The sequence below is a fragment of the Felis catus genome, chromosome B4, assembly GCF_018350175.1.
Source record: "Felis catus isolate Fca126 chromosome B4, F.catus_Fca126_mat1.0, whole genome shotgun sequence".
In the NCBI taxonomy this organism is placed as follows: Eukaryota; Metazoa; Chordata; class Mammalia; order Carnivora; family Felidae; genus Felis; species Felis catus.
This window is the reverse complement of record NC_058374.1, coordinates 126,545,126-126,566,606: the sequence shown is the minus strand read 5'-3', so window position 1 is coordinate 126,566,606 and position 21,481 is coordinate 126,545,126. Positions and strand designations below refer to the sequence as shown.

At 34.4% G+C, this 21,481-nt stretch overlaps 1 protein-coding gene, 1 non-coding gene and 1 pseudogene across 4 annotated transcripts in view; all 3 read left to right on the top strand.

Moving 5' to 3' along the window:
* CRY1 (cryptochrome circadian regulator 1) overlaps positions 1–21,481 on the top strand; it is a 93,509-nt gene that overhangs the window by 70,750 nt on the left and 1,278 nt on the right. For all 3 annotated transcript variants that reach the window (XM_003989209.6, XM_045062270.1, XM_019835452.2), the window contains 10 exons: positions 7,826–7,968; positions 11,215–11,399; positions 11,805–11,893; positions 12,676–12,816; positions 12,898–13,209; positions 15,202–15,353; positions 15,587–15,789; positions 15,896–15,991; positions 20,920–20,991; positions 21,068–21,171. In XM_003989209.6, the coding sequence (XP_003989258.1) occupies positions 7,826–7,968; positions 11,215–11,399; positions 11,805–11,893; positions 12,676–12,816; positions 12,898–13,209; positions 15,202–15,353; positions 15,587–15,789; positions 15,896–15,991; positions 20,920–20,991; positions 21,068–21,171 (1,497 nt within the window). The remainder of the gene's footprint in view (positions 1–7,825; positions 7,969–11,214; positions 11,400–11,804; positions 11,894–12,675; positions 12,817–12,897; positions 13,210–15,201; positions 15,354–15,586; positions 15,790–15,895; positions 15,992–20,919; positions 20,992–21,067; positions 21,172–21,481) is intronic.
* On the top strand, positions 730–848 carry LOC111561490. The gene has a single exon (XR_002744149.1). It is a non-coding gene; the product is annotated as a 5S ribosomal RNA (ribosomal RNA).
* LOC111561612 lies at positions 19,355–19,516 on the top strand (annotated as a pseudogene).

Sequence of the window (21,481 nt, the reverse complement as noted above, 5' to 3'; positions counted from 1 at the left end):
GGATCCTGAGAAACTTAACAGAAGACCATGGGGGAGGGGAAGGGAAAAAAAAAGTTACAGAGAGGGAGGGAGGCAAACCATAAGAGACTCTTCAATACTGAGAACAAACTGAGGGTTGATGAGGGGTGGGGGAGAGGGGAAAGTGGGTGATAGGCATTGAGGAGGGCACCTGTCAGGATGAACACTGGGTGTTGTATGGAAACCAATTTGACAATAAAGTATATTTAATATTAAAAAAATAAAAATAAAAAAAGAAGATGGGCAGTTGAAATTATCTCAACTGAAGCACAAAGAAAAGGAAGTCTTTAAAAAGAGAACAGTCTGTGAAACATAGTAAATGGCCTGACATATGTATAACTGCAGACCTAGAAAATAAGGGGAGAGAGGTTTGGGACAAGAAAAAAAAATGTTTGAAGAGATAATGGTTGACCATTTTCTAAAATTGATGAAAGATATCAACCCACAGTGTCAAGAACTCAAAAAACCCTGAAGAGCATAAATATAAAGAAAACTACATCTTGCCACTTCATGGTCAATTAACTAAAAGCCAAAGATAGAAATTTTATAAGCAACCAGAAGAGAAAAGACATATTCAGGGAACCACAATAAGAATGTTGGTGGTTTTTTATTAGAAACAGTTGAGTCCAGAAGGCAATCGAATGACATCTTTAAAGAACTACGAACAACTTTGTTAACGTAGCAAAAATATTCATTTAAAAAAAGAAGGTAGTCTATGGCCATGCCACCCTGAAAACACCCAATCTCATCTGAACCCGGAAGCTAAGCAGGGTTGGGCCTGGTTAGTACTTGGATGGGAGACCACCTGGGAATACCAGGTGCTGTAGGCGATAGATAGATAGATAGATAGATAGATAGATAGATAGATAGATAGATAGGAAGAAAGAAAGAAGATAAACAGGTAAATTTAAATTTAAAAAGAAAGTAAAATGAAGGCATTTTCAGACAGTCAAAAATAGAATAATTCATATCCAAAAGATCCATACTGTAAGAAATACTAAAAGAAGTTCTGCTAGGTGAAAGGAAATCATTCTGAATGAAAGATAGGATCTGCAAAAAAGAAGAAAGCACTAAATATATGGGTAAATACGAAATAACTTTTTTGTTATTTTTAGTTGTGTATATTTATATATCCTATTTTCTTTAAAAGACTGTTGACAGGTTAAAAACAACTAATAGTGAATTATAGGAGGTAATCAATATTAAGGGGCTTATAACATATATAGAAATAAAATTTATAACAGGATCACACAAGATGGGAGGGACATAAATATAAGTATATATAAGTTCTTACATTATTCAATAGTAATATATGATTTAAAGGTAGACAGTGGTAAGAATGCACATTATGATCTAAAATAACATGAACAGCTACTTCAGAAAATTCAATAGAGGAATTTAAAATGGGATACAAAAAATATTTGACTCATTCACATGAAAGCAGGTAGATAAATTTAAGCTCAACTATACCAGTTGTATTCAGTGTAAATAGTTTAAACTCTCCATTTGAAAGGCACAGAATAAAAAGCAAGAACCAACTAGATACTGATGAGACATTTTAAAAATATGAAGAAACAGGAGATAGAGGTTTCCAGTTATGGAATAAATAAGTCACAGGAATAAAAGGCACAGCATAATGAATATAGTCCGTGATATTGTAATAGCGTTTTATGGTGACAGATAGTAGCCATATTTGTGGTGAGGATAGCATAGCATATAGAGAATTTGAATCACAGTGTTGTTGTACATCTGAAACTAATGTACCATTGTGTATCAACTATACTCAAAAATTTTTAATGAATAAACAGTTTGAAATAAAAACAAGTGGAAAAGATGTGCTTTGCAAACAGCGTAAGAAAGTAGAATTCAAGGCAAAATTAAGAGTAATCTTACATCAAGAAGGTAAAACTATTATAAGTGTACATGTACCAGGTAACAGCATAAAAAAATATGAATCTCAAACTGATAAACTCTCTCAGTTGTTGATAGAATATACAAAAATTAATAAAGATATAGATGATATGAATAATGCTATCAACTGATTTGGTATACTGATATTTGCAGAATACTATACCCCAAAGCTATAGAAAATACATTCTTTTTTAGCACATATGAAATATTCACCAAGAGAGACCATATGCTTAGCCACAAAATGGGTATCAATAAATTTCAAAAGATTGACATTCTATAGAATGTATTCTTTGGCTTCAATAGAATTAACTTAAAATGAATAGAAAAAAAATCATAAATATTTATAACTGATAATGGAAAAATATATAAAAATTCATGAGATTCACCACTTCAGTTAAAAATAGTGTTAATATTAGGGTAATTTCTTTAAAATATTAAAATTCAACTTGTCATTAAAAAAACAAACATTTATGGGATTCAGCTACAGCAGTGCTTAGAGGAATATTAGTAGCTTTCAGTACTCCATTAGGAAAGAAGGAATCAAAGAACTAAGCTTCCACCTTAAAAAGTAGAAAAAGAAAAAATTAAACCTATAGTATAGTAAGTAGAAGAAAGGAAATAACAGAGGAATGAAAATCAGTGAAACAGAAAGACAATAGAGAAAATAAATGTGCAATAATTAATTTATTGTCTGTCAGCTCTAATCACCCTTCTGAGTCCTGCTATGTGATAGTGAAGCTGGATGCTGTAAACAGTTTTCCTTTGCCAGCTGGCTTGATACTAGAATTCCTCAATAGATATTGTTGGTGGTTCTCTGCCAAGTCATAGTAGGAGAGAAAGGGTTTTCCTTATTGGTAGTCTTGTGTGTTTTTCCTGCCACATTAGCTAGCAGTTGAGCATATGGGAGGCCCAGTAGTCTTTACCTCAGCCTCCCTCCTGAGCAAGCCCCAGCTTACCCACACCCTCTGGTAAATTTCCCTGCCCCTGATAGGCCACTTCCACAGACCAGCTGCAGTTCACCCAGACCCCTGTGTAGGAAGTTTCTCAACCACCCAGCTTACTATTAACCAGGTCTGGCCTTGCCCTTTAGCAAGTTCATTCTCTACAGGAAAGGTTTTGTGTTACTGTGGCAGCAAGATCCATGCATTAAGGTGGGAGTCTCAGTGGAGGGTTCTTTTCTTCTGAGTTCTTAATTCATTATTTACTTATTTTCTCTCCATTTAGTGGTGGTGGCTGTGTTGTGCAATTGCTAATTTTGGACACCTTAGACAAGTACTATCCAACAGAAGCCACATACATAATTTTAAATTTTCTAATAGCCACATTAAAAAAAGTAAAAAGAAACAGATAAAGTTAATTTTATTTATTATTATTATTATTATTATTATTATTATTATTATTTTAATTTTTAGCATGAGCAGGGGAGGGGGCAGAGGGGGAGAGAATCTTTTAAGCAGGCTCCATACTCAGTGCAGAGCCTGATGCAAGGCTCAGTCCCATGATCCTGGGATCATGACCTGAGCCAAAACCAAGAGTCAAATGCTCAACTGACTGAGCCACTCAGGCGCCCAGAGTTAATTTTAATAATATATTTTATTTAACCCAGTATATCTAAAATATCCTTTTAATATAAAATGAGTATTAAAATTTTAAGCTATTTTAACCTTTTTTTATATGAAGTCTTTGAAATTCAGTGTATATTTTATGTTTACAGCACATCTCTGTTCCAGTTAGCTACATTTCAAGTGCTCAGAAGCCACATCTGTGGGTAGTGACTATCTACCATATTGGATAGTGTGGCTTTAACTCCTCTTTTACTCCTTGTCATTGTTGACCACCTTTTACTTGCTAATATTCTTCATATTAAATGTTCCCTGTTCAAATTGCTGATGTTGTCTGTTTCTTGACTGAATCCTGATTGATTTCAGTCAACAAAGCCAAAAACTGGATCTTGAAAAGATTGAATTGATAAACTTCTAGCAATATTGATCAGGGTGAAAAAGGGAGAAAATTTCTATCATAGCATTTCTATCATTCTTTATCAGGAATAAAAAAGGGGGCTATCACTAGAGATTCTCTAAACTTCAAAAGTATTATAAAGGATGTAAACATGATGCCAATAAATTAGACAACCAAGATGAAATGAAAAATTTCTTGAAAGTACAAGTTACAGAATTCTCAGAAAAAGAAAAAAAAGGAAAAGTGAATAGTCCTTTATCTCTTAAAGAACTTGAATTTATAATGGAAAACCTTTCCATAAATAAAACTCCAGGCCCAGAATGGCTTTAATTGTGAATTCTATCATGTATTTGAGAAAGAAATCATACCAATTTTACAGTACTTCTCAGAAAATATGGGGAAATGTTGGGAACACTTCCCCAAAACATTTGTTTTATGAAACCAGCATAATTCTAATACCATACTCTAATATCAAAACCTGATAAAGAGATTTTAAGGAAAAAAAGGGGGGATAGCCAAATGTCTCCCAGAAACAGACTCAGATATTCTTAATAATATATTAACAAATTGAAATTAGCAATATTTTTAAACAATACTACATCATGATCCAGTGAGGTTTATTCCAGGAATACGAAACTGGTTCAACATTATAAAAATCAATTAAAATAATTCTTCCTAGTAATAGAATAAAGGAAAATATATTATGATTATCTCAATAGATGAAGAAAAAGCATTTGACAGAATTCAACATTGATTTATGATTAAAAATACCTTTAAACTAGGAATAGAAAATTTGTAAGTGTTAATTTGATAAAGGTTGTCTATAAGAAAACATAACTAATGTCATTCTTAATGGTGATATATTGAGTACTTTCTGCCTAAGATAAGGAGTAAAGCAAGGATATGTACTTTTACCACTTACTGAAAGCTAACCAGTGTAATTGGGAAGGAAAGACAGTAGTTAATTAGCTTACTCGCTTATTACCCTCTTCCCCATATTTCCTATCATAGCATTATATTTTTTTCTAATAGTTAGTACTTTTTAAATTTATCTCCAGATTATCAATCTTCCTCAGTAAGCTCCAGGAAGGAGGGACCTAGTGTTATATCTGGCCTGTATTAAGAATTATAATATTTGACATATGAGTGAATACATTTAATGTTTGGGGAACCTTCTCTTCTGTATCTTTTCATATTTATTGTGGAGAGATAATCACTAATTTATCCCCAGAGAAGAAGTTAAAGATTTCATTGGTGAGTTTAGTAGAAGGACCTAGGTGAGCATAGCTCAGATTGTATCTTTTCTTTTCTTCACTTGCTAAGAACACATATCCTATTCTCTTCTCCTGAGTCATAAATTTTATAGGGGAGCCCCCATTGCAGGGATGGTGTTGCTTATCATTGGGTGAGTAAATCTGTTTTATTCAGGGATTAAATATTCTCAAGCTTACCTGCCCATAAACCTAGTATGTTTTCTCCAATTCTTCTTTACTAGTAATGTGGTCTATATTTTGATCTTTAACTGTGATTTATGTTCCCTTCCTTTACAAGGAAAAAGGGAAGGGAGTGTTACTGAGTCATCTTAAACTCTATCATCTGTCGAAAAAATAAAAACTTATTTATAAAAAAATCATAGAGGGGCGCCTGGGTAGCTCAGTCGGTTAAGTGTCCGACTCTTGATTTTGGCTCAGGTCATGATCTCATGGTTTGTGGGATTGAGCCCCATGTTAGGCTCAGCACTGACAGCATGGAGCCTGCTTGGGCTTCTCTGTATCCCTCTCTCTCTCTGCCCCTCTCCTACTCATGTTCTCTCTCTCACTCAATAAGTAAACATTTAAAAAATCATAGAATTTTTAACTACTACTTAGGAAAAAAAAGTTGTAACATAAAAGGCAGAGAAAGGTTGCTATCATTAAAATATAAGAAGCTCTTACAAGTCCAAAGAGAAAAATTCATTGCCATAGAAAACCAAGCAAACATAAGCTGCAACTCACAAAAGAAGAAATATCTGAATGGCTAGTAATAATAGCTGCCATTCACTGAGGACTTACTGTATACTATGTCCTTAACAATTTACTTGCATTATGTCATGTAAACAGTAACAATGGTTTTTTTTGTTTGTTTTACTGTAGCAAATACATAGTTTTTATTATATGCTAGCCACTCTAAGCACATTACTTACAGTCTACCTATTTTATAAACGAGGAAGCAGGCAGGAGGAGTTTAGCCATTTGTGCAAATAGTTGAGCCAGTCTTTTAACTCTGGAGGTCTGAGTTTAGAGCCTATGTATGGTTTTTTTTTAATATTTATTTTATTTTTGAGAGAGTGGATGTGTGTGTGCATGCGTGAGGGAAGGACAGAGAGAGAGGGGGACAGAGGATCCAAAATCAGGCTCTGTGCTGACAGAAGAGAGCCTAATGCAGGGCTCAAACTCACCAACCATGAGATTGTGACCAAGCTGAAGTCAGAAGCTTAACTGACTGAGCCACCCAGGCGCCCTTAGATCCTGGGTTTTTTAAATGCTACTTTATACTTCTTGTCCATAAAACAAAGAAATATAATGCTTTCCTACTCATTTTAATTTTATTTTTAAATTTCAAAAACAGTACGTGATTGTACTAACAAATGTGAACAGTGCAACTGTGTGTAAAATAAAAAATAATTACTTTATTTGCACTCCTAAATTCTACTCTTCAAAGGTAAAAGCTGTTGATCACTTGATATGCATTCTTCAAGGTTTTCAAGAAAATAAAATTTTTAAATTTTTAAAATCATTTTTCTGTTTATCCCATGTGTATGTATGTGTTAGGTTTTTTTTTAAAAAAACCTTTAACACATGCTATTGGCAAGTGTATGGGGAGCAAGCACTTTGGTGTACTGCTGATGAGAGTGTAAATTGGTACACTATATCTGGTGGAAAATTTGGTGTGTCTATAAAAATTTTAAATGTGCTTACCTTATCCATTCATTGTTTTTCAAGGGACTGTTTCTAGGAAAAATAGAACAAATGCCCCAGAATGTTTAAGATGAACGCATAAAGATAAGGATAGACACTGCATGGTTTATAGTAGCAATTTTTTTTTTTAATCACACCATTGGAAACAGCCCTTGTCTAAACTGTCCAGGTTTAGAGAATTAGTGTGTTTACTATATAATTAGTTAACTAATGGTAGAATTGCTGTTGATTTTTTTTTTCTTTGTAAGATATATCAGAGTAGATTTTAGAATTAAAAAGAAAAGCTACTACCCGCTGGGGAAATCAGTTAATTACCTGAAGTCACAGTCTCCACACTGAAAATCACTATAAGGAGATGTGTACATAACTTATCAATATAGCACCTGATACTCACTAAATATCTGGTATTATTATTACTATCTCTGTATCTCCACAGTTAGCATTTTTTGGTAATCAGAAATAACAAATTACAAAAGAGTACCTCAGCAAAGCATTGTGTATACCATATTAACTATCAAAGGTTTATGAAAGACCACTTCTTAGAATCAACAGACATAAATTCAGGTATTCTGGCTCTTTGTGAACATGGGCAAGTCCCTAAATTTTTAAAATAATCCTATCTGCCAAATGGAGATACCAACCAAAGAGGTAAACTGAGGATTACTTTGAGGAACAAATGTAAATTATTTGAAAAGTAGAGTGCTATACAAACACATTTAGTGTAGGAAGCTGGTTTTAAGCATATCATTAGATTGTCTAATGCCTAGTACAATGCTTGAAATCTAATCACTATACATTTCTTAACATATTTTTTAATTTATAAATTGTGTGGTTTCTTCCTGCATATTCAAAGTTTGATTTATGTATAATAATTTCATATGTAGAGTTTGAGCTTATCACTTTTTCCAGAATGTGTTGTTGTAATAGAAAAAATAATTATTAAAATTTGTGTACATTTTTGTCCGTTTTTCTTACTTTAGGAATGGAACATTACTAAACTTTCAATTGAGTATGATTCTGAGCCCTTTGGAAAGGAACGAGATGCAGCCATTAAGAAACTGGCTACTGAAGCTGGAGTAGAAGTTATTGTACGAATTTCACATACATTATATGACCTGGACAAGTAAGTTTTTCTTTTATTCTGGTAGAATATACATAACATAAAATTTGTTATCTCAACCATTTTTAAGCATACAGTTTAGTGGTATTAAGCACATGGACAAGTAAGTTTTAACCTGTGGGACTTAAGTTTGTGAAATGAAAATAACAACATACACATAGAATTGTGGGAGAATTAAATGAATGTATGTTAAGTCCCTAGCCTTTTAACTGCTGTAATTTTTTATTTACTCAATGAGAGATGCCAAAATTACAGGCACATTTAGTGCATAAGACAAAAATACTCAGAATTTCACTTTCAAAACTATTATGAGTATCACATAATTTTCCTTGACTGTTCTAACTCAACCTGTGGTCTTGCCTTTCAGGGCTCTTAGTAATAATAATCTCATAGTTTATATGATATAAAGCTATACTACACTTTGATATGTTCAGTATGATTGTCTTAAATTATTTTATTTCATGCATGTATATCTTTTTTTAATGTTTATTTATTTATTGTGAGAGAGTTAGAAAGAACATTTACACAAGTGTGCAAGCAGGGGAGGGGCAGAGAGAGAGAGAAGGAATCCCGGGGGGGCCTGATCCCATGAACCATGTATGACCAGAGCTGAAACCAAGAGTCAGATGCTTGTCTAACTGAGCCATCCAGGTGCCTCTCCTGTATGTATACCTAGTCTGGATTTTAATTTCAGATGCAAATTGTATGTAATACTACTTTGCATAGCTGTAGTCCTCTAAAATGTGGCATAATATCTTATTTCTCAAAGTGTATTTTTTTAAAAATATTTCTTGGTGATGCTTTGTCCAAAAAAAATTCTGTGGTAAGTTTAAATTTAGAAAGTATTTATATTCTTTGAATTTTGAAGGTTTATAAGATTCATTAGCGTACTAACTTTTGGCATACTGTCATCCTTACAAGTGCTGAACTTGAAATCTCATAATTTATTTACCTTTTAAATACTTTTTTAGTTCTTTACTCATTTTATCTAGTTAATAAAGCTAATTCTATAAGTTACATGAAAAACTAGTTAATTTTGTTCTACTTTTCCAAATGTATAAAAACTGTAGTTTGATTCAGGCAGGGGTCTTATTTGATATTAAGCCAAAAGTCATATCTCTCTTATATATATATATATATATATATATATATATATATATATATATATATATATATCTTATTGTTTTTGGTACAATTATAAATGAGATTATTTTCTTAATTTCACTTCCAAATTCATTCCATGAGGCCAGTTCAGCCTGATACCAAAGCCAGATAAAGACCAAAAAAAAAAAAAAGAACTACAGGCCAATATTTCTCATGAATATAGATGCAGAAATTCTCAAGAAAATATTAGCAAATCAATTTCAGCAATACATTAAAAAAATCACACATCACGATCAAGTGCAATTTATTCCAGAGATGCAGGGGTGGCTCAATATTCGCAAAAAATCAACATGATACATCACACCAATAAGAGAAAGGATTAAAACCATTATGATCATTTTAATAGATGCATAAAAAGCATTTTACAAAGTACAACATCCACTCATGATAAAAACCTTCTGCAAAGTAGGTCTAGAGAGAATGTATCTCAACATAATAAAGCCTTGTATGAAAAACTCATAGTCAACATTATATTTAATTGTGAAAAACTGAGAGCTTTTCCCCTAAAGTCAGGAACAAGACAAGGATATCCACTCTCACCGTTTTTATTCAACATAGTACTGGAATTCCTAGCCACAGCAATTAGGCAACGTAAAGAAACAAAAGGCATCCAAATTGGTAAAGAAGAAGTAAAACTCTTGACTATTTGTAGATGCCATGATACTGTATATAAAAATCCCTAAAGATTCCACCAAAACACTACTAGAACTGATAAATGAATTCAATAAAGTCACAGGTTATAAAATCAGTGTGCAGAAATCTTTTTGCATTCTTATACACCATTAAGGAAAAATGGAATTTAAGAAGACAAATGAGCATAAGGAAAAAAAGAGAGAGGCAAAGCAAGAAACAGACTCTCAACTATAGAGAATAAACTGATGGTTACCAGAGGGGGAGGTGGCTGGGAGGATGGGTTAAATAGGTGATGGAGATTAAGGAGGACACTTGTGATGAACACTGGGTGTTGTATGAAGTGTTGAATCACTAAAGTATACACTTCAACCTAATATAATACAGTATGTTAACTAACTGGAATTTAAGTTAAAAACTTTGTAAAAATGTACTACATTTGGATTAAGGAAACCTTGATTTCCTATTTATTATGCAACCTTGACTAACTTATTTAACTCTTTCAGTAGGCTCTAGTTTTTGATCCATAAAATGAAGGAATTAGATTTTACAGTATTTCTTTATTAGGGCTAAATGTCAAGCAAATGGCCATCGTAAAAGAAAATAATTGGTTATTCCCAAATAGTGTCTGATCCAAACTACCATTGTCAAAGCTAATTTTTCTTTTTACTATAACTTGATTGAGGCAATCAGTGATCAGAAGTGAATGTAAAATGTACATAAGATACATATGCTGACATTTTAAACAAATACATGATAAGCACAATAGAAAATAGCAAGTGATTGTCACTACAGTAATATAGAATCCTAATTAATGAGACTTGCTTATTGCTCCTTGATATTGTATTGGTCTGGTTTAGTTTTTACTGACGATTAAGAGATTCTTTGAGCTGAGTTTTAATGTTTTTACCTTTTCATATGTATTATTTTTATGTTATTGCCTTTAGGCTAATTTAGCTGCTTGTTTTTTTCACTCATAGATGTTTAATGATACCCTTTGTCTTAAAGGTTTTGGTATTTGCATACTGTATATTTTTTTTTAATTTTTTTTTCAATGTTTATTTATTTTTGGGACAGAGAGAGACAGAGCATGAACGGGGGAGGGGCAGAGAGAGAGGGAGACACAGAATCGGAAACAGGCTCCAGGCTCCGAGCCATCAGCCCAGAGCCTGACGCGGGGCTCGAACTCACGGACCGCGAGATCGTGACCTGGCTGAAGTCGGACGCTTAACCGACTGCGCCACCCAGGCGCCCCTGTATATTTTTGACAAGTAGCAAATGTTTAAAAAATTGTGAGAATGGTTTTTAGATTCAATAACTACTTTAGTAATTTTCATGGTTGTATAAGGAGCTTACATCTGCCTAGAAGTCTTAAGTAATTAATTTTATTTTCTGATTTTAAGCCTTTTCAGAACTTACCAGTCAAATTATATTTTTATTTTACTTTGTTATTAGGATCATTGAACTCAATGGTGGACAACCACCTCTTACTTATAAAAGATTCCAGACTCTCATCAGCAAAATGGAACCACTAGAGATACCCGTAGAGACAATTACTTCAGAACTAATAGAAAAGTGCACAACTCCTCTGTCTGATGACCATGATGAGAAATATGGAGTCCCTTCACTGGAAGAACTTGGTAGGTGTAAATGGTAATAAATGCAGAGCTTAAGAGTTAATAAATCACTCAGAAAATCTCACTTCTAATTTGACATGTAAAGTATTTTGCATTAAGAGGGAAAGGAGAAAAAAGTCTAAAAGAAAGAAACTCTTAAACTAAGAAGTGATAAATCTGTACATTATTTATGTGTTCTATAAATGTGATCTATCTGTGATCACCTTAAGATGTTCATCCTAAAGAATAGAGACCATGATGTATCCTTATATATGAGGAGTTATCCAGGGCCTTCAATTCATTTTTATGCTACTGTCATAAATTATTCTGCAAAGTATTTTTTTCCTACCTGTTGCGGTTCAATAAAAATTATTTTAGTTCCAGAAGAATATTTTTTCTTTTTTCTTTTTTTTTGTTTTTTTTTTTTAGGTTTTGATACAGATGGCTTACCCTCTGCAGTATGGCCAGGCGGAGAAACTGAAGCACTTACACGTTTGGAACGGCATTTGGAAAGAAAAGTATGATAACATAGATCATGCTTGTATTTCCAAACTGGCATCTAAAGAATAATTTCACTCTTTTAAAACCAAAAAGTAGACTGTTGAACAAGAGGAATTGAGAGAAATAGTTAAAACAGCACAGACCTAATTGTTTGAAAATTAACAACCATCTCTTCATTTAGATATTTTTTTTCCTCCTCTGCTGATTATTTCCTCTTTAGCTACTACCAATACTACCTCTTCTTTCTGTGTAAGCTGGTATCTGATGACCATAACTTTGAAGCTAAGATAAAGTTCTTCTATTTCACCTTTACCTCAGTGTCAAGGAGACAGGTTGAAAGTGCTCTCAGCTTCGTGTTAGGAATTTGAAGGTAATTTATTTCATATGAGTATGTGCTACACCAGGATGGCTAAAACAAAAGAATGCTTAATTGTATTCTGCTGTGTTTTTTATTAAAACATGATTGTGGCTGGGATAATAAGATATTATTCTCCAAGAAGTATGTAACTTTTTTTTGTTTTTGTTTTTGAGAGAGGTTAGAGAGTGTGAGCAGGGGAGGGGCAGAGGGAGAAGGAGAGAGAATCTTAAGCAGGCTCCATGCCCAGCACAGTGCCTGAAGCGGGGTTTGATCTCATGACCATGAGATCATGACCTGAGCAGAAATCAAGAGTTGGACACTCAACCGAGCCACCCAGACGCCCCAGAACTATGTAACTTTAAAGAAATATATATCAGTTTTAAATACTCTTTAAAATGGAAAAGGCAATTAGTTAGCATAATTCTCTCTGTGTATTTTCAGGCGTGGGTGGCAAACTTTGAAAGACCTCGAATGAATGCAAATTCACTGCTTGCTAGCCCTACTGGACTCAGTCCTTATCTTCGATTTGGTTGTTTGTCATGTCGACTATTTTACTTCAAACTAACAGATCTCTACAAAAAGGTACTATCTAAAACTGAAGCTTGATTTTCAGAATACTTTTTTAAAAATTGCTTATAATACTTATTTGCATTTTAACCTTAGGTAAAGAAGAACAGTTCCCCTCCCCTTTCCCTTTATGGGCAACTGTTATGGCGTGAATTTTTCTATACAGCAGCAACAAATAATCCACGCTTTGATAAAATGGAAGGAAACCCCATCTGTGTTCAGATTCCTTGGGATAAGAATCCTGAGGCTTTAGCAAAATGGGCAGAAGGACGGACAGGCTTTCCATGGATTGATGCCATCATGACACAGCTTCGTCAGGAGGGTTGGATTCACCATTTAGCCAGACATGCAGTTGCTTGCTTCCTGACCCGAGGTGACCTGTGGATTAGTTGGGAAGAAGGAATGAAAGTAAGTATTCTGCTAACTAATATGGTACAGTCTTACTTTGAAAGACTCTGTACTTTATTAAACAATTCCTATAAGTTGTCTATTATGTAGATTCGTTTATAGTCTAATTTTTTCAGTGGGTAAAGAATTTAAATCCCTAAAGAGGCACACTTTTGGAGAGCAGAATGGTATAATCAGATAGGAAAAATGTGAAAACTGGTTTGATTAACCTAAAGTCATTTCAGAGACTGAAACAGCCTAGCCATCAAGGGAACTATAAGGTTTAATAACACTCTGGACTTACTAGATTAACATATTTATAGGTGATTATTTCTACTACAAAAAAGGATTCACCTGGAATTCTTAGAAATATTGAATTTATATTGTAAAATTTTAAGCCTGTATGATTTTACTTCACTTCAAAATCACAGCTTTTTAGTAACCTAGTATGTAAAGTGAAACATACTGCATTTTATGACATCATCTTGTGGTTATATGTAATAGGACTTGATTTACCTTCCTGTTTATAACATAACTTTCCCCTATCCAAGGACCATTTCTGATCCATTAAAAAAAAATTTTTTTAATGTTTGTTTATTTTTGAGAGTCAGGGTGCAAGCCAGGGAGGAGCAGAGAGAAGGAGACACAGAATCTGAAGCAGGCTCCAGGCTCTGAGCTGTCACCATGGAGCCCGATGCAGGGCTCAAACTCACGAACCATGAGATCATGATCTGAGCCAAAGTCAGACCCTCAACCAACTGAGCCACCCAGGCGCCCCATCTGATCCTTTTTTGGGGGTTTTTTTTTTTTTTGCATCTCCTATATTTCCTAGTACAAAGTTGTACGTGAGGTAGATGTTACAGCAAACACTTAATGAATTTATAAAAATTCATTTTAACTTGGTCAAGGAATTCCAAATTTAAACTCTATAATGCTAGTGCATTTTTAAAGGTCATTTATATATATATATATTTGTTATTTTATTTTTTTAATTTACATCCAAATTAGTTAGCATATAGTGCAACAATGATTTCAGGATTGATTTCTTAATGCCCCTTACCCATTTAGCCCATCCAGCCTTCCACATCCCCTCCAGCAACCCTTTGTTTGTTCTCCATATTTAAGAGTCTCTTCTGTTTTGTCCCCCTCCCTGTATTTATTTTTTGTTTCCTTTCCCTTATGTTCATCTTTTTTTCTCTTAAAGTCCTCATATAAGTGAAGTCATATGATGTTTGTCTTTCTCTAATTTCACTTAGCATAAAATCCTCTAATTCCATCCACAAAGTTGCAAATGGCAAGATTTCATTCTTTTTGATTGCCGAGTAATACTCCATTGTCTATATATACCACATCTTCTTTATCTATCCATCCATCAATGGACATTTGGGCTCTTTCCATACTTTGGCTGTTGTTGATAGTACTGTTTATAGTGCTATAAACATTGGTATGCATTTGTCCCTTCAAAACAGCATACCTATATCCCTTGGATAAATACCTAGTAGTGCAATTGCTGGGTCGTAAAATAGTTCTATTTTTAATTTTTTGAGGAACCTCCATACTGTTTTCCAGAGTGGCTGCACTAGCTTGCATTCCATAAAGGTCATTTATATTTGAGTGCTCCCTCTATGTAGGCCAGTGGTACCAAGCTTCTAAAGTTTTGTTAGTGATTTATTTGGTAATATGTTTGCTTTCTCGAAAATGTTTACTGCTTTTTTCTTTCATTTTTTATTTGAATCGTTGACTTGAGTATTTTACCCTGGTCCCAATACCACCGGCAAAGATTAGAAAGGTGAATTCTATTCAGAAATTCACTTATATTACTGATATTTTTCTTTCCCTGAAATAACTCATTACAGAACAGAACATTGACAAAGAGGCTGACTTTAGAAAGTTTAATTTTATAGTTCTGTGCTAGATTTTCTTTTCCTTGACTTCTGATCTACAGAGACCTGGAAAATGGTTGCTTTGAGAATTATATGAGTACAAACTAATTGGTTACTGTTACTTCTGAAGGTATTTGAAGAATTATTGCTTGATGCAGATTGGAGCATAAATGCTGGAAGTTGGATGTGGCTGTCTTGTAGTTCCTTTTTCCAACAGTTTTTTCACTGCTATTGCCCTGTTGGTTTTGGTAGGAGAACAGATCCCAATGGAGACTATATCAGGTAAATCAACGGTGATTTATATTCAGTTTGGAATAACTAATCCAGGAAGAAATTTTTATGTTTAAGCAACACTTAAGGTTTTCCCCACTTATCATGGGCAGCAGAAATGAGATGGGTAAACAAATCATTTAAATGGTATTAACTTGATTTTGATCATTCATAGCTAATAATTAGTTTGTTATAATTTGCTTATAGTTAATTTTATTAATAGTTTTTCTTCCTTCTCCCAAAAGGCGTTATTTGCCTGTCCTAAGAGGTTTCCCTGCAAAATATATCTATGATCCCTGGAATGCACCAGAAGGTATCCAAAAGGTAGCCAAATGTTTGATAGGAGTTAATTATCCTAAACCAATGGTGAACCATGCTGAGGCAAGCCGTTTGAATATTGAGAGGATGAAACAGATTTATCAGCAGCTTTCACGATATAGAGGACTAGGTATGTCAGCAGTTACCTTTTGTTTGTTTCTTTGGCAGTTGTTTATGTGTACCTATCCTTGAATTTGATCTTGAGCATAACTTAATAGGAAATTTTTTCCCTTTAGGTCTTCTTGCATCAGTGCCTTCTAATCCTAATGGGAATGGAGGCCTCATGGGATATTCTCCTGGAGAAAATATTCCAGGTTGTAGCAGCAGTGGAAGTAAGTGAAAAGGAATTTTCTACACTTAGTAACATAGAGAGATTAATAATCCAATACATATTTATTGGATCCTCACTACGTTTTTAAAAAATCTATCTTTTGTAATCTATCTTTGTATAGTAAGTTTTTTGTACACATACATACATGTGTATATACATGCACTCACACATGTATACCCTCATTTCATTAGTGACATTTTAGAGATGAAAAACATCTTTACACATAGTAGAATTTAGGTCAAGAAGTTTTCTTGGAAGATTGTGGGGTGGATAGCAATTTGGGTAGGCAGATGAAGGAGAGAGCATTATGGACCTGGAAATGGAAGCAAGTGATTATGGAAAGATCCTGAGGATTTGACTTGCTATTAAAGCATTCTTCCCTCCAGTTTTTGTTCCATTTGAAAGGATTAGATACTTCTGAAGCATATCCATTTTTTCCCTCTACTTATCCTGTTTGTAGGCTTTTATCTTATAGTGTCTCACAAGGCATATCAAAGGTCAATATGCTATGTAACTTATATACAGATGTATTGAAGTATTTTTGTTCTTAAAACAAAGCATAATCTAATTATGATAATAATTAAAAAAATTTTTTTAAATGCTTATTTATTTTTGAGAGAGAGAGAGACACACACACACAGTGGGAGCAGGGGAGGGGCAGAGAGAGAGGGAGACACAGAATCTGAAGCAGGCTTCAGGCTCTGAGCTGTCAGCACAGAGCCTGACATGGGCTTGAATCCACGAACTATGAGATCATGACCTGAGCCAAAGTCAGATGCTTAACCAACTGAGCCACCCAGGTGCCTCTGATAGTAATATGTTTTAGGTTTTATTTAATTTTTAATTTAATGCTTTTCCTTTTCTTTTTAATTTAGAGAGAGGGAGAGCCCAAGTGGGGCAGAGAGGCAGGCGGTGGGGAGGTGGGGGGGTGGTGCGGGGAGAAAGAGAGAGAGAGAGAAAGAGGGAGAAAGAAAGAATCATAAGCAGGCTCCGTGCTCATTGCAGAGCCCGACGTGGGGCTCGATTCCACAATCCTGGGACCACAACCTGAGGCGAAATCAAGAGTCGGATGTTTAACCAACTGAACCACCCAGCCACCCTATTAATTTTTAACTTAATTTTTTTCCACTAAGAATACCCATTCAGGGGCACCTGGGTGACTCAGTCAGTTAAGCATCTGACTTCAGCTCAGGTCATTATCTCACAGCTTGTGAGTTCGAGCCCCACATCGGGCTCTATGCTGACAGCTCAGAGCCTAAAGCCTGCTTTGGTTTCTGTGTCTCCCTCTCTCTTTGCCCCTCCCCCACTCACACTCTGTCTGTCTCTCAAAAATAAATAAACATTTGGGGCGCCTGGGTGTCTCAGTCGGTAAGCGTCCAACTCTTGGTTTCAGCTCAGGTCATGATCTTTGAGGTTTTGTGGGTTCAGGCCCCACATTGGTTTCCAAGCTGACAGTGCAGAGCCTGCTTGGGATTCTCTGTCTCCCTCTCTCTGTTCCTCCCCGACTTGTGCTGTCTCTGTCTCTCTCAAAGTAAATAAATAAACTTAAAATTTTTTTTTAAAAAATAAACATTAAAAAAATAGAGTGCCTAAGAAGTGACAGTAACAAGTGCTGTAAAGGATGTGTAGAGACTGGAACCCTCAAACGTTGTTGAGAGATGGGCTGTAAAATGTTATAGCCACTTTGGAAAAAACTAAACATAAATTTAACTTACAACCCAGAAACTCCATTCCTAAGTGTCTGTCCAAAAGAAATGAAAACATGTCTACAAGAAGACTTACGGAATCATAAGACTGTTTTCGATAGCTTCATTTATAATAAGTCAAAATGTACATCCATGCAATGGAATATTAATTCATAAGAAGGAATAAAATGCTGGTACATGCTACATTATGGATAAACCTCAAAAATACTATGTTAAGTTAAAGAATCCAGACACAAAAGACCACATACTGCCCAATTCCATTTATATGAACTGTCCAGAAAAGGCATGCCTTTAAAAGAAACTAAGTTAATGGTTATCTTAGGTTTAGGGGTAGGAATGAGAATGAACGCAAATGGGCATGAAAGCGTCCTAAAACTGGATTAGATTGTGCTGATGATTACACAACTCTGTAAATTTACTAAAAATTATTAAATTGTACACTTAAAACAGGTGAATTTTATGGTATGTAAATTATACCTGAAAACTGCTTAAAAAAACTATTCACTGTAGAGAACTTGGGAAATTCAGAAAAATAGAAAACAGCAAATAAAAATCACCCACAATTCCATCCACTAGAGACAGTCATTATTAAATTTTTGATATGTTTCCTTTGAATACATTTTCTATGAGATTTTTCCCCCCGCAGTGTCTTTAAGTTCGAATTTTATGAGTGAAAAATCCTTTTGGTGCTATTGATAGTGTAACATAAGACGACTGTGATCATACAAACTTTTTGCCCTCAGAAAACATGGGATTTTTAGAAATAAGAAACATGGGAGTTTGTTTAAAGCTATTTTCATTCTAAGATTTGTCATATAATCTTGGCATTCGAAATTTAACCACTGTAATGTCCCTGAAGATACAGTTAATGTGGGGATTTCTGATTTTTATAAGCAGCTATGCTAGTCATAAGCCAGTTGATTCAGCAAAGCTCTTTGCTCTACTTATTGTCTCTTGTACTCTTATTCTTGTGACAATATAACTTACTGCATTTTTTATGGGGAAGTTATAGGCAGTTGAGATATTCATCAATTTAGGGACTCAGGAAGAGTCTAAGTGCCTGCTTATCATTTAGCTCTCTAAAGAAATAAAATGCCATCTTAAGGAAATTCTGAATGTATTTATTGAACTTATTAATTTACCACCTCCTCTTCAAAAGTAGCCACTCTCCCAATTTCTAATACTATAATTTTTGCCCATTTTTGCACTTTATAGAATCCTATAGTTTGTAATCTTTTTTTTTTTTTTTTGGCCTGGCTGGTTTCACTCAGTATTTCGTTTATGAGATTATTCTCATTTATCTTAGAACTGGAAGAAGAATGAATTTGATTAACTTGAGAAAATGAGGTGACTAGTCTGTGATTTAGCCTACCTCTGTGAATCTTCCAGTAAAATTGACTTTTCCTTCTTCAGTGTCCCCACTGTGTGCTATAAAAACTTCCCTCCTAGAACCTAGTAACACTTATTTGTACTTAGTGATTTTATGTATCTGTCATCTACTTGACTGTAAATGCTTTGAAGACAAGACCTCATGTCTTAGTAATATTTGTATCCCTAGTACCTGTTATAGCCTTTAGCATAAACAAGCATACAACAAATGTATAAAGTATGAATAAATATGATAGTTGAAAGTTATTTGTTGAAGCTTTCTTGATTCTATCGCTTCTCGGCCTTTTGGCTAAGATCAAGTGAAGTTTTCTTGATTGTAAAATATATGATATATATATATATATATATATATATATATATATATATATATATACACACACACACACACACATATAAATGGTTAGCACTTAACCACTTTAAATGTATAATTCAGTGGAATTAAGTCCATTCATGTTGTTACGTGAAGTTTTAAATAAATCTTGTACTGGGGCGCCTGGGTGGCTCAGTCAGTTAAGTGTCCAACTTCAGCTCAGGTCATGACCTCACAGTTTGTGAGTTCAAGCCCTGCATCAGGCTCTGATACTGACAGCTCAGAGCCTGGAGCCTGCTTTGGGTTCTGTGTCTCCCTCTCTCTCTGCCCCTCCCCCACTCACACTCTGTCTCTCTGTCTCGAGAATAAACATTAAAAAAAAATTTTTTTTTAATAAATCTTGTACAATAATGCAAGGCGACAAGTATCACTATTAGGGGAAGCCCTGCCAATGGTAAAACCAGGAGTAGCACCATTCAGTGGTAAATTTGCCATAGTCCAGAGTCTGACCTTCAGCCTTAACAGCCTTACAAGTCCCAAGAACTGAGGGTTTTTAATTTAATGAGAGGTGACCATTCTGTGAAGGGCACACTAGAAGTTTAAAAATCAGGGCACTTGTTGTGATGAGCACTGGGTGTTGTATATAAGTGATGAGTCACTGAATTCTCCTCCTGAAACCAATATTGCACTGTATATTAACTAAAATTTAAACGAGAAAATAAAAATCATGTGACTTAAAATATCAAGGAACACTAGTTCATTATTTATGGTGGAGGTATCCCTTTCCAATGATAGAAGGCTTCATCCCTGATCCACTTTCCCAATTTTGAGTACTTTGAAAAGCTGAATTCTTTATCCAGAGGAAGTTGATGAGCATGAAACTATAATAAAAAATAGTAGATTATCTTTCTCAGACCAAGGTAACCTCTCTGTAGGGGCTAGAATGTTCATATTTGTCCATTATCTAGACACACTGACAAAAATGTTTCTCTAGAACCTATTTCCTGGGCCAACCCATTCTCCTGTGACACTGGTTCTTTTTAGAAGGCTTGATACAATTGCTAGGTAACTGCCATGTTGTTTCTGAATTCTTGTGTGATTTGAATTGTTAAATTCTCATCTGGCAGGCCCTTATTCACTTATCTCCAAGGGCATATGTTTTAGACAGGCTCTGAGGGGAGAATGTGGAATAGAGGCACAAGAGGTGAAAGAAGGATATATATATCTCACTGTTGCCCTATATTTTCCTTCTATGATCAAGTGTCTCATTGTCATGCAGTAAATAAATGTTTTTTAGAAAATAATTATTAGTGATTTTGCCTTTGAGCCAAAAGTCAACATTTCTATGACCCTAAGTTTTAAGTTTTCCTGATTTGAGCATATGGTTTTTGGTTCATATGAAGGATTGGGGTTTAGTCTGAAAAAGCATAAATGCCCTAATACAGTTACTAAAAATTGGATTTGTAGTCTTAATACATACAACTTAGAATTTAAATAATTTTACTGTGTTTTAAATACTAACAGGTTGCTCTCAGGGAAGTGGTATTTTACATTATACTCATGGAGACAGTCAGCAAACTCACTTACTAAAGCAAGGTAAGAATGAAGCATTTGAGCATACTGTTCTTTTTACCTTTCCTATCGTAAACATACATTTTTTTTAAATGTGTAGGAAGAAGCTCCATGGGCACTGGTCTCAGTGGTGGGAAACGTCCTAGTCAGGAAGAGGATACACAGAGTATTGGTCCTAAGGTCCAGCGACAGAGTGTTAATTAGGTAAATATTTTAAAGCCTTATTTCTTGCTTTAGTGGAGTGTGTAATCAACATAAATTAAGACAGTTTCCAAAATAGAACTAATCTCTTTTTTCAAACTAGAGAAACTGAGGCATTAACTTTTCAGTAATTGTTACAAAACCATTTAATTATTAGACAAGAGAAGTGCATCTATAGTGGACAGAGTGCTTCACTCAGTTTTGAAAGTGATCATCTTAATTGATGATCTTTAAATTTGAAAAACTTATGATGTTGTGCTCAAGTTTTTTTCTCAGAAAAAGACATTTTTTTCATTTTCTTACTATGTGACCA